Source organism: Melanotaenia boesemani, chromosome 10 (genome assembly GCF_017639745.1).
Source record: "Melanotaenia boesemani isolate fMelBoe1 chromosome 10, fMelBoe1.pri, whole genome shotgun sequence".
In the NCBI taxonomy this organism is placed as follows: domain Eukaryota; kingdom Metazoa; phylum Chordata; class Actinopteri; order Atheriniformes; family Melanotaeniidae; genus Melanotaenia; species Melanotaenia boesemani.
In genome coordinates, this window is record NC_055691.1 from 4045520 (window position 1) to 4071886 (window position 26367).

Consider the following 26367-nt stretch of genomic DNA (forward strand, 5'->3'; position numbering starts at 1 on the left):
GGATAAAGTATTATTATATAGAGATGTTTTTCTCCATGCTTCATCATCATTAGCCTATTTGAAAGTTTATTTCTGACTTATCTTTCCATGAATGTGTGTATTATCTCAGACCCCGCTCTTCCTCTCCTGCTCATTCCTGACTCCCATCTGTATTCAGACCTTCTTCACCCCACTTCAATAAAAGTTTTTCGTATAGAAGTGCATCAATAAATTAGATGCACTCTGTTGTTTTACCTCTACTATGTGTTGTAGCCCTTTAATTTTTATAAAACCTCTAGTTTTCATATAGACAATAAAATGACCCTGTTTGGTTTAAAGTTTGTTTCTGGGAGCCTTCATCCGTCCCCTGGAAAACTTCCTTGTCCTTAAAGTTCATTTCTATACATTTGATTTTTATTAGGTTTTAGTTATCATTTTGGTCAAATGTATATCCTTCCTCGGTTCACCTGTTGACCTGAAAGCAGCACATTTAGGATAAGTTTGACCCTGTCCCTGGAGGTCATGGAGGAGACTTCAGGAGAAAGGTGTTTGCAGCTGAAAAGAAACTCTGACAAGTCTGCGATCATCTTGTCCAGCTGAGCATCATCGTCAAAGATGGTCCCCACTTTTCCTAATGAGACCTCTGCTCAGCTGCGACAATGACCTGAACAATAGAAATAAAAAGAAAGAAAATTTGTGAATTTTCATAAATACCAGCTACTATCTGGTGAGAGATGGAACATCCTGGACAGTTTGCCAGTATAATGAACATGTCCTAAAGGAATTTAGCTTCATAAGATTTAATGAAACTCATGCTCACCCTCAGCCTTTCCTCCACACCTTGACCATCAGGAATGAATTTTACCAGTTGTTTTTATTTTGCCTTTCCTCGCTGGTTTCAGCTGCTTTGCTTCTTACAGACCAGTGACAGTTTTGTTGTAGCCCCAGTCCGTGGAATACCACAGAGTGGTTCGCATCACCCAGGTGAGGGTGACTTTTCAAGGATTTTGGAAAGGAAGGGTAAACTGACGGAGGTTATTAAAATTAGTGGGGTCTAAGCCAGGTTTTTTAAAGATTGGTGTGACTGTAGCGGTTTTGGATGATTCCAGAGATTAGAGAGGAGTGAATGTTGATGAGGGGAGCAAGTGAAGAGAGGAAGGTTTTAACAAGAGCTGTAGGGACTGGACTGAGCCGACATGTAGAGGGTTTGGATTTGAGGGTAAATTCAGAGATGGCTTAGACAGAGGAGAGGATAAAGCTAGAGAATGTGGTTATGGGGGATAAGCAGGGGCGGTGAAGTCTGCAGCTCCCCATGCGGCCAGATGTTGGTGAATATCAGAGAGTTTTTAGACAAAGAAAGACATGAGCGAGTTACAGGAGTCAGTGGATTGCATGTGGTGGGGAAGAGTCGGGAGGTTTTGTAATATTGGTGAGGAGAGAAGCCAGAAAGCTTCTGTTTCTACAGAAATCAAAGAAAAAGAATTACATCATTCTAGCTTGCCCTGTCCTTGCTAAAAGTATGTCTGATATCACACTCAAGATGAAAATACCTTTTGACATGACTGTCAGCAGCATGAAGCCAGAACACTCTTTGTTGGGTTTAACATCAAATTTTATTTCTCTGGTTTTGTTTAGTATTTCAGCCATTATAACACTGCCTCAGTCAGCAGTGTTTGTCTCTGGTAGTCTCTTGTAAACATTTGTTGGTACATTCAAAAACACAATTAAAGCTGCACTACCGGTCAGAAGTTTTGGGAAACTTTCCCACTGGATTTAATAGGAAAGTGTTCCTAAACCTATGACTGGTGGTGTACAATCAGCAGATTAAACAGAGGTGGGATCCATCTTAACCCCATTTATCTTTGAAGGATGACACATGAAAAAAGGACTTTTAAAAAAGAAACCTAATTCATGTAACTATTACTTTTATAAAGCAAATATTAACTATAAAAACTGCCTGACAATATGGGGCCTTTCTATTATAAATGTCAACTTAGACAGAGAAAACAACAATACAATAATGAATTAATGTCAGAGGAAGTTCATCAGATATTCAGACTGATATCCTCGAATATTAATACAAACACTTCACATCCAAACCCTAAAAACACCCCAAATACAACGTTGCTTTTTTAAACCCTGTGCAGGACCACGCATGTATGTACATAAGAAGTCCCAACACGTCATACTGGAACTGGATATAGATATATTTGTGAAAAAATATACTTGTAGTCAAAGTCAATAATTTTTTCTCTATTCCAACCGTTTAAAGAAAAATAAATACCGCTCTGTTTGCAGACAATATATATCTCTCCACGGCTCAGCTCAGATTTCTGTATCTGCATATCGTGAGTTATTGTAATTTCTTCTCACCTTAAATCAGAGTACGTGGACTTTATCAAACACAAGGGGTTTACAGGGTTTGATATTTACATGGCATTCATGAGATAAATAACCTTAGCTGATGTTCCAGGTGATGCGTTCAGGTACGCCTCATCTCATAAGAGCAGGTCAAACTGTTGTTACCAATAAGGACTGATTCAGCTTGTAGGGGAGAATTAACATGTGTGGCATCACTGACGTTATTGTTCCGCTACGTAAGCTAACAGCAGCTATAGTTTCCTCCACTGACTGACAGGATGAGATGCTGGTGATGCAGGTATGGATGAAAGAGCAACCGTTTACACTCCAGGGTGTTCTGCCAGCAGTGTTCCAGTTGGAAACAGATATGTTGGGAGTCCATTATATTCCAGAGTTTGAAAACATCTGTAGTCTCAGACTGAAAGTATAAACCAACAAATCTGACAAGGTAACGCCCGGCGGCAGTTTGTAACAGATGCTGTGTTGCAGGTAAATCAGATTTTAGTAGCATGAACATCTCTGCTGGGAAAGTGTTTTGTTTTAATCTGACAACACTACTTGATGGGTTATCAGTTCTGTCAATTAGTGTATTTGTACATTTGGTGTGTAACCAAATCTAACTTCAAAACAGCTGCAAAGCATAAAGTTCATTTTAACCCAATAAATCTGTGGAGGTCCACATATTTGATCTGTTTTAAAACATTTCAGTTCTTCCTTTTACACCTTTCACTTTTATATAAATGTCAAACTTTTTAGTCTCATAAAAAACCCAAAACAAATTCATCTCAAATCCAGACTTTCTTCAGAAAGTGTGTTGAAATATTTGGAATAAAGTTGGTGAAAGTGCTGTGAGCTGTGTGTGGATTTTAGATTTGACCCAATATCTGAGTTTTAGATCCATTATTGACTCCATCTTATCTCTTCAGTAAAGGCTCTACTCCTGCAAGGTGCTCTTCGTTACAATGTGCAGTCCCTCTTTCTTAAGCCGGGCTAGCGCTGGCCCATAGATCTCCTTCGTCATGGGAACCACCAAACCCTTGGTACTGATTTCACCTGCAGAGTAAACACAGGTTAAATCAGCTCATCTCTGGTTCAGATGTCTCAGTTTTTCCATTTACAAGCTAAACTGGCAGATTTAATCTTTTTCGATCAGAGTTGATGGTGCCAACAAATCTCGTGTCTGCAGAAAGGATTTGGATCACTAACCATCAAGGACCATGCGAGCAGCAATGGCTGCTGGGTATCCTACAGTTTTGGCCATGGCGGAGAATCCTTTGGGGTCACCGTACACCACCAGGCTGATGTGTTTGGTCTCAAGCTCACCAGCTGGATGTCGAATCCCAACATCGTTTCTCATGATTATCATATCTCGCTCGTCCTTATCTGTCGACAGAAGAGCGGTGATTAGTTTGTGCGTTATTTAATGCTGGTGTTTATCAGGTCATACAGTCAGTGAACTCACCAAAAGAGAGTTTGGCTTCCAGATGCTTTGCCAGAGCAGCCAGAATGGTGTCTGCATGAGGCACTGGTTTATCAGTCAGCATCTCAAACCTGCAGAAACAAAACAAATAAATAAATATTATAAATGCATATTGGACCAACTGTAAAATTATCTTTATAAAAGCATATTAAAAGCTCCAAAGAAGATGATTGTGCTGTAACTCTGCAGCAGCACGTCCTTGGATAAAATCTAAAGAGATGAGCAGCTGCTTTATGCAGCTGCTTTGCTGGTGAATTAAATAAATGAACAACAAGCCATTCAGTCTGAGCCATGAGCCGCTGGCTTTTTACCCTCTGATGGCACAAAAGGAATGTTTTCAACCGTTCACTTTCACAGTTTTGCAGAATTTACATCTCAATGCTGACGTGCTCCTCTTCTTTTTACCTTTATCTGCATGGGACCAATGACAGCACGCAGCCTTGGTCTGAAGAGACCCTTGGAAAAGTTTAGTCAGAAAATTGTTCAGGCTACAGCTCTTATAGAGTCCTTTCCTCTTTAGAGAGGCACATGGACAGTGTGCAGAAGAGGAACAAGCCTCAGCCTTGCACTCATTGACAGCAGCAATGCCAGCAGCTTTGGATGAATCTTTTCATGCCGTCTTCACATTTACACAGAAATAACTCATTTAAACTTGGAATTTTTATTTCTAGGAACAAGGAACAGGTTAACACAAGCTGTTACATAGCAGCTGCCTCCATTTATGACTTTTGAGAATCACTGCTGAGGCCACCACATCTGCTGCCGTGACAAACCAACATCCTTAGTTTGGTGTTGCATATAAATAAAAAGAAAAGAAAGAAGACTGTCTTTCAGTTTGAAGGTTTATATCTGTCAGGATATTTTACAAACTCATGTCTGGATCCTGAAAATTAGCACTAAATTATCAAGTCTCTACAGAAGTCTCCATTATCACTTTTCTATTCCAACAATGTCCTATCCATAGACATACATCAGTTGATTATATACAAGGACTCAATGTAATATCAGAAAGGCCAAAACTCAGCTGCTGTCATCTTTTTTATTGCACCACACAGTTTGTTTCAGTTTCCTTAGCAAGGCAACTTTTACTGACTTGCTACAACTGACTAGGGTTGCTTTGGTTATAAAATGAATTAAAGTGGATTATAATCATTGTAAACTGGCTTTAAATGATAAAAAAAGGCACAAATTGAATATCTAAAAGTGAAACACTAGTGAAAACTTTTGGAAAATGCAGCTGATAGATTATTGAATTAATAAACCCACAGAGTAAACCAGATAAAATCATAGACGCACATTTGAACAAACTATTAATGATCTTCTCATGTCTCCATCATTCATCCTCCACTCAGCGTTTATGTATTTTGTTCTATTTATGATTTATGTTGTTAATTTATCCTAAATGTCGGAACTGTGCAAGTTCTAACGCCTCCAGTTACGTTTGAACATGCTAAAAATAATTAATTACCCATTCCTTGTCCAAATTTGATAACAGCACTAAAGAATTTATGTTTTATACAGTTTTTTTTTTTTTTTTTTTTTCCTAAAACTAATTCCAAGAACTTTGCAAAACGTCTCAGGTGGACACGACTTTCCGGTAAGGTGTCAGTCAGAAGCTCCGGACCTAATAAAGAACATTTAGATCCAGTGAAAGAGAAGACGCAGCTGCTGGCTATCTGATGATATGACAGCAATCTGTGAAATTATTATTATTACTTATTTTTTTTACTAAACATTTATCTGAACTCTTAGGACTCTGCTGCTATAGTAACAGAGGTGAAAGTGCCCTGCCTCATACTGGATGTCACAGGGATCACTCATCACACATCTAGATTGAGAAACCTTCTTTTCTGAGTTGTGTTGCGTGAGTAGCATCGGCTCATCATACCGTTAGGGCTCTTATACACCGAGAAGACAATCAGTTAACATCAGTATTTCTTGTAATTTTCACCATCTTATGAATCCATCTGCCTCTTCTTTTTCTTTTATAGGTCATTCAAATTGTATGAACTTGTACAAAATCTGCCTTCCTTTAATGGCTGGATAGGATTTCTCCCCATCAAATAACATTTTAACAGTTGGAAGTCGTCTCTCTTTGTTGTGTACGAGTTGTTTGCCAGCTTTGGTTTCTTACCATCTCAGGGTGTCCATCCTGAACTGATCCCGTCCAACACGTTCATATACGGCTTCTTCAAAAGCTTCTTTGGAGATGGATGAAGACAAGCTCATCTGTTGACAGAGGAGTTCTTTCTGTAGAGGAGATAAGGAAACAGCTGATAAACATGCTGAAGACAGCACTGTGTTCCTTTCTCAGATCAGACGGATATGAAATGGGAAGCATCTGCAGTAAACTCAGCGGTGTTAACGGGCTTCTGCTCCATGCAGACCTCAGCAGTCACCTTGAAGTCGATGAGCTCTAAAACTGATGTTTGGCTGAACTTCTTACCCAGGAAATGGAAGCTGAAGTGTTCTGCAGGATGGGACAGGGTTCCGTATTGATCAGACCCATTTTAACGAAACCACTCATGGCCGCTGAGAAGCCCTGTGGGACAGAATGAGTGAACAATCATCAGCGATGCAAACAAAAAGGAAGCTGCTTCCGTTCCTCCATGCAGAGATACGGTGAGACTTTTTTCTTTCTTTACAGACTTCGAATGCCAGGTGGGTACCAGCAAATATCCCAACAAGAGGAAGAAGAGGCGGAAACTGAAGAATGTAAGGGTAGATAACTACTGCAGGTTTCCTCTACTTCTTATTGTCTTGAGGTCCAATGTCCAGTTTATTAGAAAAATGATGGATGAGGGGGATAAAAGTGTAATAAAGGAAAAAAAAAAATGAGTCAGGCCTGGATGAAAATTTGACCATCAGTGAGGAAAAAAGGGGAGTTTCTATGACAACCAAAGGTATGTAAATCTGTAAAAGTCATAAACAGGATACACTGTATGTACTATGGTTCACACAGACATCTATTCACTTCCAACTTAAGCTTGATGCAAACAGTCAATTTCGACGCGAAGACAACAAGCACATTTCATACTTTGCCTAAAAATGGCCGACATTCTACAAGCCATTATATATTATATATGCTGGCATTTCATACTTTGACAGTTTCAGACCTTTTCAAGGCGTGACATAACAAGCCTAGCCAATATAAAGAATTATAAATATGATTAAAGCAAAGTGTGAACTGTGCTCATAGGACAGGTCTAGAACAGCTGGTGTGGTTATTTCCTGCTGTTCCATTTTAAATTTGGACATTGTGGATCAGATGGTAATGAAGTATTTTGTAATGGGTGGTACGTGGAGATGGTTTATTGATGCATTTTACAACTTTGCAGAAATAAACGTCAGCATCATCTTCATGCAGTGCGCTGTCTGACACCACAGCAGGTGGAGCAAAATTAAGAGACTCCGGTAAAGGTGGTAGTGGTAGGTACGGAGAAGCAGTAAAAAAGATAAAACCCCGACATATGCAGCAGATGTGAGGTGCACCAGGGGCAGAGGCCTGATCCACACTGGCGGCGATTTGGAAACAACTGTAAAAGCCCCACTGTAAATAAATACGTACCTCAATTGGTTAAATAATTATAATATAAATATTTTTCCCTTCATGTAGCTCATTACTGACTTCTGTTTGTATTTTCTATCAATTTATTCCAACCTTGCTAATTGGTGTTTATTATAAATATTTAGTCTGCATAAATTGATGATTACAGTTTGTATGTTTCTGAGAAAAAAGAAGCTTCAGTTGTTTTATACTTTTTATTTTTAAGATGAACAAAATCAACAAAAATCACTTTTGTAAATAATTTTTTTTTAAAGATGTTCGATATGAAAAAATTAAAAACCATAATTCATAATTAAACTTTATAAATTGTGTATTTTGGTGTTTTTTTGTTTATTAAAACATAATTTGTCTTATTAAATGTGGTTTTGCTGTATAATTATAAATGGATTTATTTGAGTTTCAGAGGTAAAAATGCGGTTCTTGCTTGGCCAGCCCTCTCCTCAGCCTTCTTAATCGGAACAATATGGGACAGTTTTTGTTGCAGAACAGTGAGCTAACATGCTTCAACAGATTTTATAGGATACCGGATTTCATATTTTCGGTGTGAAAATTAAATTAAAACAATGAAACATGAAAAATTAAGACTAAGGATGCATTTAAAGCAGACCAAACGGTGCCAGTGTGAATGCACCCTTACTGGCAGCAGCTCGGTCCCTTAAATAATTTCCCCATGTTAGTCTGTTCAGTGTGTGTGTTGTACCTTGAAGCGCAGTGTTCCTCGGACGAGTGTGTGTGCGGTCTGAATGCCGTACGGCTCAGCGTACTTGGTGCTGTCGCGGTTGGGAAATCCCTCCAGGTTGAACCCTGGGAGGAAATCCATCGGTGTGGTGGAGTCCATCAGAGATCCACCAGCTGGGATACTCACCACCTCAAAGAGATAAAAACACACATCTAGTTTCTCCTCCTGCTCAACGCTACTGCAATAATTTAGGTATCATTTATGGCCCTTTAAGGCTTCTGTACTTGGTTGTCTCTGAGGAAGATGGCAGGACTGATGGTGTTGAGGAGGACGCCGTAAGGACTCCAGCTGAATTTGTAGCGAAGAGGGTTGTCTGAACAATCGGGGGCTGGAAGCCCACCACAGAACGAGCTGTAGGACTCCACCTAAACAACACCCACATGAATCATTTCATTTGGTCTCATTTAATATATAAAAATGATTTATTCCTCTATTCATCTCTCTGAGAGGAGCGATTTCATTTGCTTAGAAAGGACGAGTAGCAGGAATTTTTTAAAAATGAGAAAAATAAAATAAAAACACTAAACGTGACAAAGAGATTAGCAGAAATCACACATAGAATGACGAAAATTAAGTCTCCTGGTTTGGGCATTATTTAATATTCTTAAGCTATAATAAGAATTGTACTCAACTACTGAATGCAGACTAAAACAGTGTTAATGTAAATATGAGCCAAAATGATGGTGTGCATTAAAAATGACAGATTTGTCCTTCAAAATGACCACAAACTTTATACTGTGGAAAAAACAAACATTAAATAAACAAATCTCTTGGAACGACATGGAAAAAAGCCTGTTTGTGTTCATTTGTCAGGCAGACACACACAGTGTGTGTGGACTCACGGTGCAGCCATCAGCTTTGGCCTGATCAATACACTCCATAGCCAGCATGTGATCAATGCCCGGGTCCAGTCCCATTTCATTCACAATCGTGATGCCTGCTTCCTCAGCACTGACATGGACAAACACACATTTTTGTCGCTTAACACATTAAAACTCATCGTTTTTTATTTTCTCATTTTACTTAGTTGTAAACAACTGACAACAGGTTTTAACTTTTCATTTCATTTTAAAGCTGCTTGAGTGATTTCTTCTTCTTCTGTTAGCAGTGTATCATCCCACACTGCTGCTGCCTATGCTGTCATATTGTACTCCCATTTGAACATATCAGATGTTGAAACTTAGATATTGTGATTTTATGTCAAACTCTCAAAGTTTGCTGACGGTACCACTCTCATGTGACTTATCTCTGACAGGGACAAGTCAGCCGAAAAGAGTGAGACGGACAGTCTGGTGCAGCATGAACAGCCTGGAGCTCGTTGCTCTTTAGACAGTGGAGAAGGTAGTGGACTTTAGAAAGGACCCAGCCCCCCGTCTCTTCTGTCATCATCTGTGGCAGTCCGGTGATCTCTCTAGTCTTTCTGCTTCCTGGGTACCACCATCACCCAGGAGTTCAAATGGGAGCAGAACAACTGCTTCTTCACCAAGAAGGCTTAGCAGAGGCCAGCTGGAGAAGCTTCACCTCCAGGTGAAGCTGATGGTGAACTTCAACACTGCTATCACTGAATCTATCCCGATATGCTGCAGCCTCGACCAGAGACGAGGCCAGGCTGCAACGTGTCTTCCCCTCTGATGAGAAGGTGACTGGCTGCAACCTCCCATCTCTCCAGGAACTCTACATATCCAGGACCTGGAGACGTGCAGCCAGGATTGCAGCCGATCCCTCTCATCCTGGACACAGACTCTTCCAAGCTCTCCCCTCTGGCATGAGGTCCTGGCTCATCAGGAGGACTTCATGTTACCAGAACACTTTCTTCCCTGCAGCTGTCAGCCTGAACAGTGTCTCATAACTCATTTATCTTATTTTATTTGTTCTTTGTTGTATTGTGTACATATCTAAAACATCTGTATATTTGTAAATAGCCTTTTCTTCCTTTGTTTTTGCTCTATTTTTACATCTGACACCACAACAAATTCCCCGCCCGGTAAATTTTCTTTACTGTACATGGTAATAAAAGCCTTTCTGACTATTTTTTCAAAAAGTTGAAACAGGGGCAACAACAAGCTGGAAAAGTAATTGTTACAAATCTGACAACTGGAGGAGCATTTGACAGGCAACAGGTTTTAGAGCAACATCTGCTCCCATCCAGACGACGTCTCTTTCAGGGAAGACCTTGCAGATTTCAGCAAGACGATGCTGAACAACATCCTGCATACATCACAGCAGCATGGCTTCACAGGGGGAAGAGTCCAGCTGCTGAACTGGCCTGCCTGCAGTCCAGACCTTTCACCAATACACAACATCTGGAGAATCATGGACGCAGAAATCCAGCAACCAAGGTCCAGGACTGTAGAGCAGCTAGAATCCTGCATCAGACCAGAATGGGACAACATTCCTCTCCTAAAACTCCAGCAGCTGGTCTCCTCACTTCCCAGATGTTTACAGACATGTTAGAAGAAGAGGGGATGCTACACCATGCTGAACATCACCCTGGAACTACTTTTTACACCATGCTGAAAATCACCCTGGAACTACTATTTACATCACGCTGAACATCACCCTGGAACTACTTTTTACACCGTGCTGAACATCACCCTAGAACTACTTTTTACACCATGCTGAAAATCACCCTGGAACTACTTTTTACACCGTGCTGAACATCACCCTGGAACTACTTTTTACACCGTGCTGAACATCACCCTGGAACTACTTTTTACACCATGTTGAACATCACCCTGGAACTACTTTTTACACCATGCTGAACATCACCCTGGAACTACTTTTTACACCGTGCTGAACATCACCCTGGAACTACTTTTTACACCATGCTGAACATCACCCTGGACCTACTTTTTACACCGTGCTGAACATCACCCTGGACCTACTTTTTACACCGTGCTGAACATCACCCTGGACCTACTTTTTACACCATGCTGAACATCACCCTGGAACTACTTTTTACACCATGCTGAAAATCACCCTGGAACTACTTTTTACACCGTGCTGAACATCACCCTGGAACTACTTTTTACACCGTGCTGAACATCACCCTGGAACTACTTTTTACACCATGCTGAATATCACCCTGGAACTACTTTTTACACCGTGCTGAATATCACCCTAGAACTACTTTTTACACCATGCTGAACATCACCCTGGAACTACTTTTTACACCGTGCTGAACATCACCCTGGAACTACTTTTTACACCATGCTGAACATCACCCTGGAACTACTTTTTACACCGTGCTGAACATCACCTTGAAACTACTTTTTACACCGTGCTGAACATCACCAAGGAACTACTTTTTACACCGTGCTGAACATCACCCTGGAACTACTTTTTACACCATGCTGAACATCACCCTGGAACTACTTCTTACACCATGCTGAACATCACCCTGGAACTACTTCTTACACCATGCTGAACATCACCCTGGAACTACTTCTTACATCGTGCTGAACATCACCCTGGAACTACTTCTTACACCATGCTGAACATCACCCTGGAACTACTTCTTACACCGTGCTGAACAACACCTTGGAACTACTTTTTACACCGTGCTGAACATCACCCTGGAACTACTTTTCACACCGTGCTGAACATCACCCTGGAACTACTTCTTACACCATGCTGAACATCACCCTGGAACTACTTCTTACACCATGCTGAACAACACCTTGGAACTACTTTTTACACCGTGCTGAACATCACCCTGGAACTACTTCTTACAGACATGCTGCTGCCATCAGATTAAAAATCAGCTCATATTTTCCCTGATATGTTAAAATATCTCACGTTCAACATCTGATATGTTGTTTATGTTCTATTTGGAATAAAATATGGTTTTAATGAAATTTATAAATCATTGTGTTCTGTTTCCATTTACATTTTACACATCCTGATTGTTTGTGATAAGGGTTTTAGATCACAGACATGCCATGAGTTAGAGTTTGGAAAATTATTTCTAACATATTTTACCACTAAATATATGTTTCATCTGTTCATGTTTCCTAAAACAGCTCTGATGATGATGATGATGATGATGATGATGATGAACTCTCACACGAGAAGATGTAAGTTGGCAAACATGAAAGTGAAATGTCGTCATAAATCTCTGTTGTGTGCTCGGCTCTCACCTGCTCTGCAGCTCCTTCATGGCAGGACTCAGGTAACTTGCTGTCACCATGTTTACCTTCCTTTTGATGCAGTGTTTGGCAATAAGTGGGTGGAATGAATAAGGCAGCATGCTGAGGAGCAGAAAGAGAAGAAGATGTTTGGACAGATGACTTCTGAGTTCATCTCAAGCTGGTAAATGATGCACGGACTTCGTCTGCCTGTGCAGGGCTGAGACGTTCTGGCAAATTAAAGAGCCTAATAATAGAAGAAAAACAAACTTTTCATAACACACACCAGGTGGTAGAGTAAAGAGCATCAACAATTTACAAATCCCAGAATACATCTGTGATATGTTCAGAGAATATAAACCTAGCAGAGCTCTTAGATCCAAAGACTCGGGTCAGCCAGTCCAGAGCAGAGTCCAGACTAAACATGGAGAAGCAGCATTTAGCTGTTATGCTGCCAACAAGTGGAACAAGTAAATTAAACTTTAACAAAATGTAGAAAATTTTAAATCTGGATTTCCTGCCGTACCTGATGACCAGGTCATGGTCTTTGACCAGAGAGTCCAGGTGTCCCTCGTGGCTGCTGGCATCCAGCGTGACGGGGATGGTGTGGGGATATTTGGCTGCCAGCTCCTCTGCCTGCTTTAGCAGCACTGATGCTGAATGGCAACAAATAAACCACAAGAAAACACACGATTTGGTCCAATATCTTCAACTCCAAACCAACAACAATGCACAAATCTCATGTTTCAGCAGTCTGTGGAAGAACCAGCTGTAAAGCTGAAATGTTTGTGCAGATGAAGAATCTGCAGAATCTAAAGGAGCAGGAAAACAATTAACTCAACTTCTTACAGCTGTTCGATTCATGTAACTTTGTTCAAAAATTGTATTTTAAAGGCACAAATAATCTGTTTTTTTAAATAAACTACATAATGAAACTGTAGCTATAAGTTCAGGTGGGTTTGGTATTTAGCTAACATGGTAGAGGAGCCGCCCCTCAGGGACAGACTGCAGCTTTAGGTTCAAATCCCTGCCTCGGACCCCCCCCCCCCTCTCTCTCTCTGACCCTCTCTGCTGTCCACCTGCTGTACTATAAAGACCAATAAAGCCTATAAAACCTTTAAAAAAAACTTGTATGGGTGAAGAGCACCTATTTTACAAATTTCCATCTGGGGATAAAGTAATTTTTTTATTTAATTAATTAACTAATCAATTTTAATTAGCCTGATTAGTCATCTTCTATTGTTTATTTATTCCTCGTGGCCCCATGATGCCTATTGTTCTAAATTTGCTACAAACCACTTTTGGCCTTTTTTTAAAATGGCCTTTCTATCTAATTAATATAACTTATTTATCTGTTTTTATTTATTTATTTTGGTATTACTTATTGCTATTTATTTATTTAATGTTGAATGCATTTAATTTTATTCCAGATTTATGTGTTTATTTTGGTTTTAAATGATTAAAATTTTGAATCATAATAGTCACAGCTTGCAAATGAATTAATCAAGATTAATGCCTGAAATTTGCCCGTTTTTTCTGCCAGCCAGTGCAAACAAATATTTAGTCTTAACTGACCTTCTTTTGGGTTAACTTCAGATGTCCAAGGGTCAGTAAATGCAGCATGTAATGTACTTATGTTGTTCTGCATCATCTCTACCATGTTCTAGATTATAATGCAGAATTCATGGTAAATGATAAAGTTTGTTATATCGGATACGTTGGGCTTGTTAAGCCCAATACATGCATGTGTTAGTTAACACAATTAATTACATATATTAGTTACCACTGTAAACGCGTTATTTTTGACAGCCCTATTTTTATATAATTGTAAATAAATTCAGGTGTGAAGGAGTTAAAAAAAACACAACCAGGAGACGGTTATTGATTGTCTACCTATCCACTGGACCAAGGGCTGAAAGAAGAGCTCCACAGGATTCAGAGAACAGATAAACTTTGTTCTTTACTGTTTAACTGGAGACGGAGCCAAGTTTCCCTTTGAGCTTTTGTAGGTTGGAACAATATTTCAGAGTTTCACAAACTTACCAACAGTGACCTGGGTCCTCTCATCACGGGTCAGATACTCCACAACAGGTCCGGAGACGTATCCTGAGCCCAGCAGCAGGACTCGCTTCATGCCCGTCTTCTTCATGATCTGAGCCTTCTCCCTGAGCGACACCAGACCCAGTAAATCACAGAGCTGTAACAGTCAGACTCCAGTGTGGCTCAGAGTGGTTCCATCCACCCTGAGCCTCATGCAACAAACAAAAATCATTTCTAAAGATAAAAATATTACAAAAAAAAAACACATTAAGACATTAATTAAAACAAATTTACAAGAAACGCCTCATTTTGAAGGATTTCCCATGATCACGATGCCATAAAACAAACAAAAATAGCTCACAAGCATCAAGCAAATCTACCAACAAAAGCTGCTGAATTTTATGTTTGGTTAATTTATTTATTCTGTAAACTAATTACACTAATGGGGAGATTCGATGACACTAGTTGCCCACCAGGAGGTGTTTTCATTCACTGGTGGATGTTTCTTTACCCTTTTATAATTTCCTTCAGAAACCTGTCGTTTGAAATTAATCGACATCTATTTCACCTTTCTTCAAAATCTATTAACTTGAATTTATTTATAAATTCAGGCTCCTATGTCACTGGCGTCAGCACAAAGTCGGAGTTACGCTGAGTTTATTACAATCAGCATAGTGCACATATGCACATCTAGTTAATGTTTTAGTTGGGATGAATCTGACTTGGTCCTAACTGTTAGCAATAATTAAAAAGCCAGTAAAAATGTTATCTGGTGAACTTATATTAATGAATTTACTGTTACAAAGAAGTGAAAGATTGTGATTGTGATTTTTTAAATCGTGCCATGTCTGCGATGCTCTGGACGAGGCTTTGTCCTGAAGTTATCGCTGCTCCATCAGTCTTAGGCTCAGGTTGATTCAGTTCAAGGTTTAAACAAAATGAATCATTTAAAAAAACAAAGCTGAACAAAATCTTTGTCCCCCAGTTATGATTGTTGCTGCACGGCAGGGAGCTCGCTGGTTTCTGTCCATCATTACAGATTCTACAATCTTTCATGTTTTCAGATGCATACTGTAGAGATATTCAGCCCAACAGCGACATTACCATCTTGGGATGCTGTCTACAGACTTCTGAGCTATCATGGCACATCTGACCTGCACCAGTTAGGAATTGAAGTAGCCAATAAGCTCATTTATCTGAAATGAAAATCAATAATCACACCTTTCTTTGAACATCAGTCATGGAGATGTTATATGTTATATAATGTGTACATGTGTGCAAACCTGGTGCACAGAGCAGACTAGAGGTTATCTGGACAAGTTTTTTTAGATCATCTGACTGGTCCAGACCAGCGGGGTCTCTAGTAGAAAGGGGTGTGGTGCTGAATCAAGGCAATTTCTTTCTATAAATTTTAAAAATTTAATCTAATTTTTCCAAGTCTGGCAGCCCTCCTTAATCTGTTGTTCCTCCTCTTTTCCGTCTTGTCATCACTGTTACTGATAACGATTTCTGTTACGTCCCTTTTGTTCATGCTAAAGTAAAACAAAATAATGAAATCAATCTAAATAACAGGAATTAAATTAAATATTATCCAAATCTGACTGTGCATCCACTGCCACCTTTACAGCATCTAGAAACTGAGCAAATAAAATCACCAGAGAATAAAATTTACAACTAAAGTTTTCACATGAAGCAAACTGGGCTGACTGACGATAAACACGTCAACCTTTAATTAAACTGAGAGCGCCTCTTTAAACCACAGGAGTCGGTTAAAATCTGATTTTGCACACTGGATTATCTTAACACCAACACAGCATCATTATGATATGATAAATGCCTCCCCCGGAGTGACCTGCGGCATCATTATCCCAGCCAACACCACCCGCCGCCTCCACTCTCCCAGAAGACAGACCTGTGGTCAGCTCAGTCTAATTGAATGTGACAACGCGCACATGCACGTGTCGTAGCAGCACTGATTGGAGGTCAGCCTGGCACTCGTCCTCCTTAATTAAAAAAGAAAAGATGAACGCTCCCTCAGGAGGATTTCTCCCTGAGTTTACATATCTTAAGGAGTCGAACTTAATCAAAAGGATTAAGATTTTGGTGGCATGGCTTGTCTGGAAAAATTATACTTAGGATCAAGAAAGAAGAAAGCTCATCAAATCTTGGAGGTGGCCTAAATATGAGCAAGGGGCATGATTTTGGTGTGAATAACACCAGGGCTGGACTCAAGAAGCTGTTCAAAGGGTCACGAGAAGCAAAGCTGCCTGAGACAGAAGTGCTAGAGCACAATAAAAATCATCTGAGTGCAACACTCAGTTTGGCTTCAGAGAAAGAGGACAAAAAATCAGCAAACTGTGCAATCAGTCATGTTTGAGAACAATCAAGTGGTGGGAATAACGGAGATTAAAAGTAAATGATCACCATGCAAATGTTTAAAACAAAGAGAGAAGGGAAATGCAACAGCGACAACTTAGCACAAAAACTGCCTTTTTCTTTCTCAAATAAATCAAACTTTATCTGAGGTGAAAAACTGCAGATGGTAAGGCTTAGATTAAAGATAAATGTTTAACTGCAATGCAAGGAAAGGCAGGGAGACGGGATGAGATGATGAATAACTGATACGTGAAAATAGTATTATATACTTATACTTAATTTTATTAAATTACTTGTATTAAATGTATTTATAATAAATTATTGTAAAATTCTATAACTGATTTGTAAAAATCCAAATGGAAAACATTTCTGTCTAAACTAAAATGTGCACGCTCATCAGTCGGCACGCGCTCAACCGATGACGTCAGCACCGCGAGCAGCTCTGCAGACTTTAACAGGGAAGCAAAGATCGTTCATAAACGTTGCTCAGCGAGTGTTAATCCAACTAAAACGTTTAATGGACCTACTTGAATACATTTATGAATCACGGTGGTTTCGTGTATTTATTTTTAAACACTGTTAACCTGAATTTGGCGCTGACGGTTATAATACGGACCAGTAGGGAGACCGTGTCGCTACATCTGTCGCTTCAGTCGGGAGATATTAGGATACAGCGACACGCAGGTGTGATCCGGCGACACACTGACTAGACAAGTACTGCATCACTCAAAGTCATTACGGTGTCATGTCGAGGTCTGTCTCCCCGTCGACATTCGTCTCTCCTCCAGCTCTGACCCGTCCAGGCGGCCAAACAAGCGCGCTCACTGAACACTCGTTCACGACACTGAGCTCAACGCTAGTACCGCTGAACTTCTACGGAAAACGTGGAGGCCCAAAACTCGGTTTTGGTGATATTTGGAGATGAAGAAATATTACATTTGTTGTTTAAAAAAACACCTAAAATATTAACCATTCGATGCACAATTAAAAATAAAATAAAACAGTGCCACATTTTTTTCCACAGTTTTACTTCTACAGAAATGCATGTGCTGTTTTTTTATTTATTCATTTATTTAACTTTTTTAATCTATTTGTATCAATTCTATACAATATTTATAAAATAATGCCATACAAAATATAGCTGTATCATCTCTTCCTGTTTATCACTGTATTAATATGTAAATTATATATTTACATATTCTTCACTGACCAGCGTATTGGATGACTAGACAGCAGCTTTTAAATAGGTATCTACTGTATGAAAGGGCTAATGACGTGGTTTAATATCTTTGTTATGTTAGTACTGGGGAAACTACTGTTTTTAATAAATTAATACTTTAGTACAAGTCATTTATGTGTTTACTGTAGATTGTGGTTATACTGACTTAATTATTAAGTGCGTATGATATTAAGCAACATTTTATAATAACCCTACAGATATCCAGGAATGCAGCAGCAAAGTGAACTCAGCTTGGTGTCTTTTTTCTGAGCTGCTTATTAGTTATTCAATCATAGATTTGTCTCAGACTCTGGAAAACCCAACTGTTCCCTTTCACTGTTCACTGTCCAGTGGTCCTTTATTTAAGATCAGATAAAAGTTTTTCTCATAACTTCCATTTTTTGTGCTAAGCTAGGCTAGTTGCCTTAGAATATTCTTTGGATGTGATGCACATAGATTAAACTGGTATTTTTTTTATATGGCTGCAAACAAACAAACAAAAAAAAAAAAAGAAAGAAAGCATGCCAAGACTAGATGAAACAAGATAGACTGATTCGACACAATGATGGATGGCGAGTTTGATGCAAAGTGATAACAAAAGATGTTTCTACCACTTGATGCCCGAGGGCAAACTCCAGCTTCTGCAGCTGGCTAGCAAAGGTGGCCTATTAGCACACTAGCCATGCGAGGTGTTAATGCAGTCACAGCAGACACCAGAGGACAGCGCTGTGCAGGAACAACCACAAGGTGATGGTTAGTGGCTTTGTGTTCGGCTTATGGCATTGCCAGCTGGAGGAAGCTAGAACTCCACAAATTGCAATACTACAGAAAGGATGAGTTAAGAGGTGAAACAGCTAAATTTGCGAGCTACAAAGCACAAATACTACTAATCTGGAACGTTATCAGCTGGAACTGAAAACCTCTAAATTCTGGGATGTCAGAGCAGGTGAGCTATTACAACAAAAAACAAATTAATTGTTACCTGTCACGTAATCTTTACACAAGTAATCCTTAAATTTGGTGCATTAACTCGGAAATAGAACAGGATTTTTTATGTTTTTTTTATTTTAATAAGCATTATTATCTACTTTAAAGCACACAGTAAATACTAAATTTAAAAGTTAATGCAGACACACTGAACAACACTCAAACCTTCTGTTTGAACAACGTCATACCTTCTTTCTCGAAGTTTTTCTATATACTCAAACTTTGGGGTCAGAACTCCGTTAGAGGTGATGACAGCCTTATGGGAAAATTTAAAAAAAAAAAAGGTCACATCAAAACTCACAAAATTTCTTTATGAGTTTCAATCATTAGCACAAAATTAGGCCAACTTAAAAAAGGCAGTGATGGGTGGATCCATGTGCATCATGTAGTGTTGTAGAGGAGCTCCACTCCTTTGGTTTTTCTTTGTAGTTGCCATCAAGTACCTGATAGTTTTTAAAGAGAATTTTACCTCATGCAAGCTTCCAAGTGAGCTGATAGTAACAAGTGATGTAAAAACAAGCAGTGAAATGACTATTTAACACACACAGAGGGAAGTTGTGTATATATCTGTGTCACTGTAGCTTCACACTTCAACATATCAGCAGCATGTAAAAATGACCAGAACTTCATCTCAGTTTTAAACAATCAATCAATGTGATTTTGTTGCTCACTTATTTTGCTCTTATCAGCTTTAGATCATAACACGAGCTTATTCACAAACTTATTTTCTCTTTATGAAATAGTTTTATCAGTATACCACAGCTGACATTATAATACTCACGTCTCTGACTTGCGGGCTAAATTCCTCTTCTTCCAGTGGTCGTGTGGCATCTGAGGGCAGCTGATAAAAACAAAATATTAAATTCACAAATAAAAAATAGAATCTGACATGACAAACGCCTGTTTTCTGCCTCTTTTACAGCGAGATAAAGTAGAAGGGACTCGAGTGCCTCAACTAAAATCCAGATGTCTTACCATTTCCCAGATGTACGGGAAGAGTCGGTCTCCGAAGTATTCAGTGGCTTCGATGGGGAGCTGAGCAGGAAGGTTGTCAATGGAGCACATGAGGATTCCATTTCCCTCCACGCTACCAGGATCACAAGCAAAACGTTACCCAATGATTAGTTTAATGATATAGTCTATACACAGACTCTCACCGTCCACTTGTTAACCTGTTAACACATATCTAATCAGCCAATCACATGGCAGCAACTCAGTGCATTTAGTCATGTAGACGTGGTGAAGACGACTTGCTGAAGTTCAAACTGAGCATTAGAATGAGGAAGAAAGGGGCTTTAAGTGGCTTTGAACGTGGCATGGTTGGTCTGAGTATTTCAGAAACTGTTGATCTACTGGGATTTTCACACAAACTATCTCTACGGGAATATAGGATCATTCTCTTATTATTCTCTGTCTACCTGGACAGAGCCAAGGAGTCAGGAGTCGATAGTAGCCGGGAATCAACCGGAATGCCAAACACCAGCTTGTCTGCTTGACCCATGATGGTTAGCACTCAGACCTTTCAACTCACTACTACTGAATGGTTTTTAGACTGGGAGGCAGGTCCAGCCGCTGCTCCTGACTGGCTGCTTCTGACTGGCTGCTTCTGTCTGGCTGCTTCTGTCTGGCTGTTTCTGTCTGACTGCTTCTGTCTGGCTGCTTCTGTCTGGCTGGTGTCTTCTCAAAGCTTTTGCCAGCTTCTTCTGTAGGGTTTTTTTTTTTTTTTTAATGTAAACACGTTATCTAAGATCTGAACTTTATGAATACTTTACTGAGTGACACTGTCTTTATTCACTTCATCAGAACATGTCAGAAACTGAGATTGTTTTCTGTCTCAGTGTTTCACTCATTTATAGAAAGTTAGTCTGTGATGAGGTTTGAAGACGTAAATTCACAGCTGAGTGCAGCTGTCACACATTTACATGGCCGACAAAAGGAACTCTAAATGAAGCGAGTGGATTCGTAAAACTGTGGACGCTGCAGGTCTGAAATTTGGAACAAGTGCAGTGTAACATGAAATTTATTCTCTTTTCTTGCAATTTGCTAATTACAACGTTTTAAATTGTGATTTAGATTTAAAATCGACTAATCATTCAGGCCTAGTTGGAACCACGTTTTCTAATTGAAGCAAAGATTCCATCAGATTTGATTAGAGCTTAAGTGTAAACTTGTGTCAAGGCTGGGGTTCTGGCTGTCCACAGTAAGGGAAGTCAATGCAGTGTCTTAATGTCCTTTAGTTTTCCTGCTGGGAGACGCACTGGGCTCCTCTCTTCTCTCTTTACTATCCATGTAAAAATATCTGACATTGTTGTCATTAATTTGTGGTCCAGGCAGACAATAATATAAAAAAAGGTCTAATAACATTTCTGACACATAAGACCACGTGAGGATTTCATTTCCAAGACTACACAGACCGTTAAAACACAGGTCTTACATCCACCTCAAGACTTAAAATCTCTCATAGGCAACATAAGGATTTCTAAAAGAAAAACCTGAACAGAAACATGGAAATGATGCTAGCAAGAAAATGCACCATGATGTAAACTGTGTGCACCGTACCTGTCGTGATCGATGTGCTGGTCAGCGTCGTACATGCAGAAAGGCTTGTCGATGGTGGTGCACTCATTCATGAACTCTATAGAGCCTCCGGTGTCAGCAGATATGTCACAGATGGCCAGCAGCCTGCAGAGAGAGAGTAGGGAAGAGATGTCCTGATTATCTGCTTCAGTGTGATGAACAAAGATCTGTCAGATGAACTGGGCTCCCTTATCTACTATTAATAAGAGGGATATATAAAAAATACTCCTGGTGACCTAAACTACAGGTTATGTTGTCCTTTTGTTATTTGCGTCACAAGACAGAAACTGTTTGGGTGTTCAGATCAGGTGAATGATCATGTCCCCACTCTTGACCTTTGGTGTCTTATACTCATATATTTGCTAAAATCTCAGATGTGATTTTTGACAGTACATTCAGATCGGATACACAGATCAATTTTGTTGTCCAAGCAAGCTTCCTCCAGTTTTAACTGTCGACCAAAGTGAAGCAGACTTATAATAACCGAACGACTAGAATATTCTGATTCTTGCTCTGTTGGTTTGGATCAGTCGTCTCTTTTTAGACTTCAGTTAGTGCAAAATGCTGCTCGTCTCTTCCCTGAGAACAGGAAACATAAGCATATTAGCCCAGTTTTAGTTTCCTGTCCATTTTAGAATAGATTTTAAGATTTCATTGTTAGTTTTTGAGGTACCATCATATTTGTGTGAACTTCTGCATTTTTATACTCAGAGTGTTTAGCTGGTCCTTATGGTTTCTAGGTCTAGACTCAGAAACAGAGGGGTTTTGGTAGCTGGCTTGACTCCCCAGAACAACATACCCCTACAAATATGAACAATTCAAACTGATGCTACTATTTAGAGAAGCACTGCTAAACTGTGTGATTTCTCGCTGTGGCGTCCCCAAACGACCTGCATCCACCTTCATCCTGTCTCTTCTCTGAGATCTCTCCAGCCAGTAAAAGTCATTCTGATGTTAACTTGTCTTATCTCTTGCTCTGTCCCTCTCACTCGTTCTCTGATAATGTCTATTTGGATGTCTTTGCTTAATCAACCATAGCGCACAGAGAAAGCAGTCGCTGGCACGTGAAGCGGTGCTGTACAGCGAAACGCAGCTGCACCGTGATGCTGGGAAATAAAGGTTGAGAGGTGTGGTTTCTCAGCCTCTGGATGCTGCACGGGAATAAAAGCTCCAGGACTGTGCGTGATAAATGTCACAGTGGAATCAAAACGAGTCAAACACAGAGTTTTTCGGTCAGACACTTGTGTAATGTTGCTTGAAAACACCTTTTTATTCTCCAACCTTCAGTTCAGGAAGAGCTTAAGACACTTTGTTAATTTATATTCTTTTTTATCTTGTTTTTACTCTGTTTTGTTCCGATGTGTATTGTCTGTTGTATTTCTATCTTTAAGTTCCGTCAACCTCAGTTATTTTTAAATAAGCAATAGAAATAAATTTGACCTTAACTCTTGTCGTTTTTTAACTAAATCCTGCTATATAATCTATCATTGCTGTCCCTCTGAGGGCAAACATAGTGCTGTGCAAGTCTTTATGTGAATAGAAGAATCAGATTCCTTAAGCACCGAACAATTGCTGTTTATATCAAGCAGCGTTTTAGTCCCTCTTTAAGTGGGACTAAAAACAAGTGTGAGTTAGCTGTTCAGGAATATGCGGTGCTGTGATCGTAACCATCAACTTAAATTCAGCCAATCTTTGCGAATTCTGCCGTCTTACAGTTTTGTCCAATCACCACAACTTTAATTCAACTTTGGCTAATCCCAACGCTCCTCCACGTTAGCTGATATACAAACTTCATCTACTTTTCTGTTTTTGATTTGCAACAGAAATGTGCCGCATCTGCAATGTAAAAATTGTCTCAGAAGAACGTGCAAGACACTTGGCCAGCGTCCAGACAAGTGTTAAACTCAACAGGCTGAGAAGCTTCTCAAACCAGCTGGCCTGAAATGTCTGAAATATGCCAACAGATGAGGAAAAATCATCACGACGGAGTTTATAAGATCCAGTTTTGACATAAATGCTGAAATAAAATGAGTTTTTATTTTTTCCCTTTTTCTAAACTCTCCCACCAGGATTATTTCAATAAAGAATTTAATTTATTAATTTAATGAATTATACTTCAAATAAATTTTAGATGCTTTTGGAGGAAAGAAAAACCCATTTGCAACTTTGGTTGCAACTTTTAACAAAAGCAGCTGTAAAATCAGACAATTATGTTGCAACAATCACAAAAAAAACCTGCAAAGTCCTGAAGGGACGAATTTTACAGCGTCTGGAGACAATTCAGGTGGTATTCCAGTGCAGTATTCCTACTTGTGAGGCAGCGCAGGCGATCCCTCGTTGGCTGCATGGCAGGTTTTGTGTGGCCTCATGAGCCGCTGGGCATCGTGTCGTCTGAGGAGTCGGGGTGTGTGGGGGTCCCAGTAAATACCGTTTATCAGGCAGTTTGTGTAAGGGGCCACCTGTGGTACAGAACCAGTGACACATTGTTTGTTTACTGGGATTGGAATAAAACCTGGCAGAGGGATGTTTTCTTCACTTTGAAAGAAATAATTAAAATAAATCCATTAAATTTCTGTAGCTTTCTAGGTAATAATATGTATGAATATACATATGTATGATGCTAAAAATGCTTCTAAGCTGTGATGTTACATCGAAGAACACTGGGTCAGGATTTATTTTATTAATTAAAAACTCCATTCAAAATGTTCTCAAGTCTCAAGAATTTTTAAGCATCTAAATAATAAACTTATTTAATCCATGTTCCAATTAATTGTAACTAAACAAAAGTCAAATATATACCCTTTAAAATAAACAATCAGCTGACTTGAGCAAACTTATAAGTCAGTTAGAATATAAACAACATGCAGCACCATCTCCCGTCTACTGGCTGGATTTTAGAGTCAGATTTAGTTGAAAATTGGTTTATAAGCCATGAGAGATCATAACAAATACCTCTATGAAGGTGTAAAATGCTCTTTATTCAGACTGGCCTCAACCTTCTTCTTTTTTCTTTTTTTTTTTTTTACTTCAGCAGTGTCTCTGAATACTTGACCTTGTGTATTTTGGACACTTCAGGCAGGTTGTGGTTCAGGAATGTAGCATGACTGAAGGAAAATAACCTTCTAGTAGAGTTACATTTAAGTTTTTTCAAGCTTCTGCTGATAAATTGTACAGTGTTTTATTCTCCATGTGTCTTTACTACACTTTAGGTACTGAGTTTTTTGGTTTTTTGTTTGTATTTTTGTTTGTTTTTTTAGTTTTTTGTTTACTGGTCACATTTAAACATTTTAGATACTGAAAAAGTTTCTGCCTAAAGGGTATTTTACAATTAAATACTTCTTCATTTGAGCCAAACATATTTTAATAACATAACTAGCAAGATGCAGTAATCACTTCAGGCCACAGATTCCTTCATCATGTAATTAAACACAATAAGAGTTTAAGTTTATATGATAGTTTTAAAAAGTTCTAATTATTTACATAAACTTCATGCCATCGGTGTCTGACAGGAACATTTTTTTCTCCAACAGACTTTTGGCAAATAGAGCATATAGTTGTTTATTTTATCAGGTTCCCAGTTCAACTGTTTAACACAAATATCTATTCAGCCAATCACATGCCTGCAACTCAGTCATGTAAACATGGTCAAGATGACTTCCTCAAGTACAAACTGAGCATCAGAGTGAGTGACTTTGAACGTGGCATGGTTGTTGGTCTGATCTGCTGGGATTTTCACACACAACCATCTTTGGGGTTAATAGAGAACGTTCTGGAAAAGAGAAAATATCCAGTGAGCAGCAGTTGTCGGGACCAAAATGGGCAGACTGGTTGGAGATGATAAAAAGGCAACAGGAAGTTAAATAAGCACTGGTTCCAACTAAGGTCTGCAGGACAACATCTCTGAACACACAACACACCCAGCCTTGAAGCAGATGGGCTACAGCAGCAGAAGACCACACCAGGTGCCTCCTGTCAGCTAAGAACAAGAAACAGAGGCTACAATTCACACACACTCACCAACACTGGACAATAGAAGATGGCGAACGTTGCTGGTCTGATGAGTCTCCATTTCAGTACAGGGGGTTCTTATCAAGAAGTGGTTAAAAAGTCTCTTTTAGGTATTGAAAAATCACGCATAGGTCAGAATTAGTGTCTTTTCATGAAAACCTTTCAAAGAAACTTATGTGTTGAACATAAGTTTGCAATCAAAAAAGTAGATTTTGTGTCAACATTAGAAAACAAACAGTTTTGTAGTTATCTACAACAGGAAACAACAGAAAGTCAAGTTAGCACTGGTTCCAACAAAGGTATGCAGAATACCACAACATGAAGCCACAACATGTCCAGCCTTGAAGCTGATGGACTACAATAACAGAAAACCACACTAGATACCATTCCTGTCAGCTAAGAACAGGAAACTGAGGCTGCAATTCACACAGACACATCAAAACTGGAGAATAGAAGATGGAAAAACCGTTCCTGGTCTCATGAGTCTCCAAAGGCTCAGAATATGGTGGAAACATCACAAAAACATGGATCCATCCTGCCTTGGATCAACGCTTCAGGTTACTAGTGGTATAATTGTGTGGTGGGATATTTTCTTGGCCCACTTTTCTCCTCTTAGTACCAGAGTGGCCTGGTTTAAACACCACAGCATACATGAGTATTGTTGCTGACCATGTCCATCCCTTTATGACCACAGTGTAGCATCTTCTGATGCTACTTCCAGCAGGATAATGCTCCATGTTACAAAGCTCAGATCATCTCCACCTGCTTTCTAGAACATGACGATGAGTTCACTGGACTCCAACGGCCTCCACAGTCACTAGATCTCAGTCCAGTAGAGCAGCTTTGGGATGTGGTGGAACGGGAGATTCTCATCATGGATACAGCCGACAAACCTGCAGCAACTGT

General features: G+C 39.4%; 1 protein-coding gene across 1 annotated transcript in view; it reads right to left on the bottom strand.

Moving 5' to 3' along the window:
- Nucleotides 1-2114: 2114 nt before the first annotated feature.
- The window catches only part of aass (aminoadipate-semialdehyde synthase), a 35256-nt gene continuing 11003 nt past the window's right edge, over nucleotides 2115-26367 (bottom strand). The window contains exons 9-24 of the mRNA XM_041996783.1: nucleotides 23764-23912; nucleotides 21436-21558; nucleotides 19852-19963; nucleotides 19658-19717; nucleotides 19065-19132; nucleotides 14298-14419; nucleotides 12781-12910; nucleotides 12267-12377; nucleotides 8970-9078; nucleotides 8352-8492; nucleotides 8089-8256; nucleotides 6267-6362; nucleotides 5955-6070; nucleotides 3803-3891; nucleotides 3547-3723; nucleotides 2115-3393 (exon numbers count right to left, since the gene is read on the bottom strand). Of these exons, the coding sequence (XP_041852717.1) occupies nucleotides 3275-3393; nucleotides 3547-3723; nucleotides 3803-3891; nucleotides 5955-6070; nucleotides 6267-6362; nucleotides 8089-8256; nucleotides 8352-8492; nucleotides 8970-9078; nucleotides 12267-12377; nucleotides 12781-12910; nucleotides 14298-14419; nucleotides 19065-19132; nucleotides 19658-19717; nucleotides 19852-19963; nucleotides 21436-21558; nucleotides 23764-23912 (1890 nt within the window). The 3' untranslated portion in view covers nucleotides 2115-3274. The remainder of the gene's footprint in view (nucleotides 3394-3546; nucleotides 3724-3802; nucleotides 3892-5954; nucleotides 6071-6266; nucleotides 6363-8088; nucleotides 8257-8351; nucleotides 8493-8969; nucleotides 9079-12266; nucleotides 12378-12780; nucleotides 12911-14297; nucleotides 14420-19064; nucleotides 19133-19657; nucleotides 19718-19851; nucleotides 19964-21435; nucleotides 21559-23763; nucleotides 23913-26367) is intronic.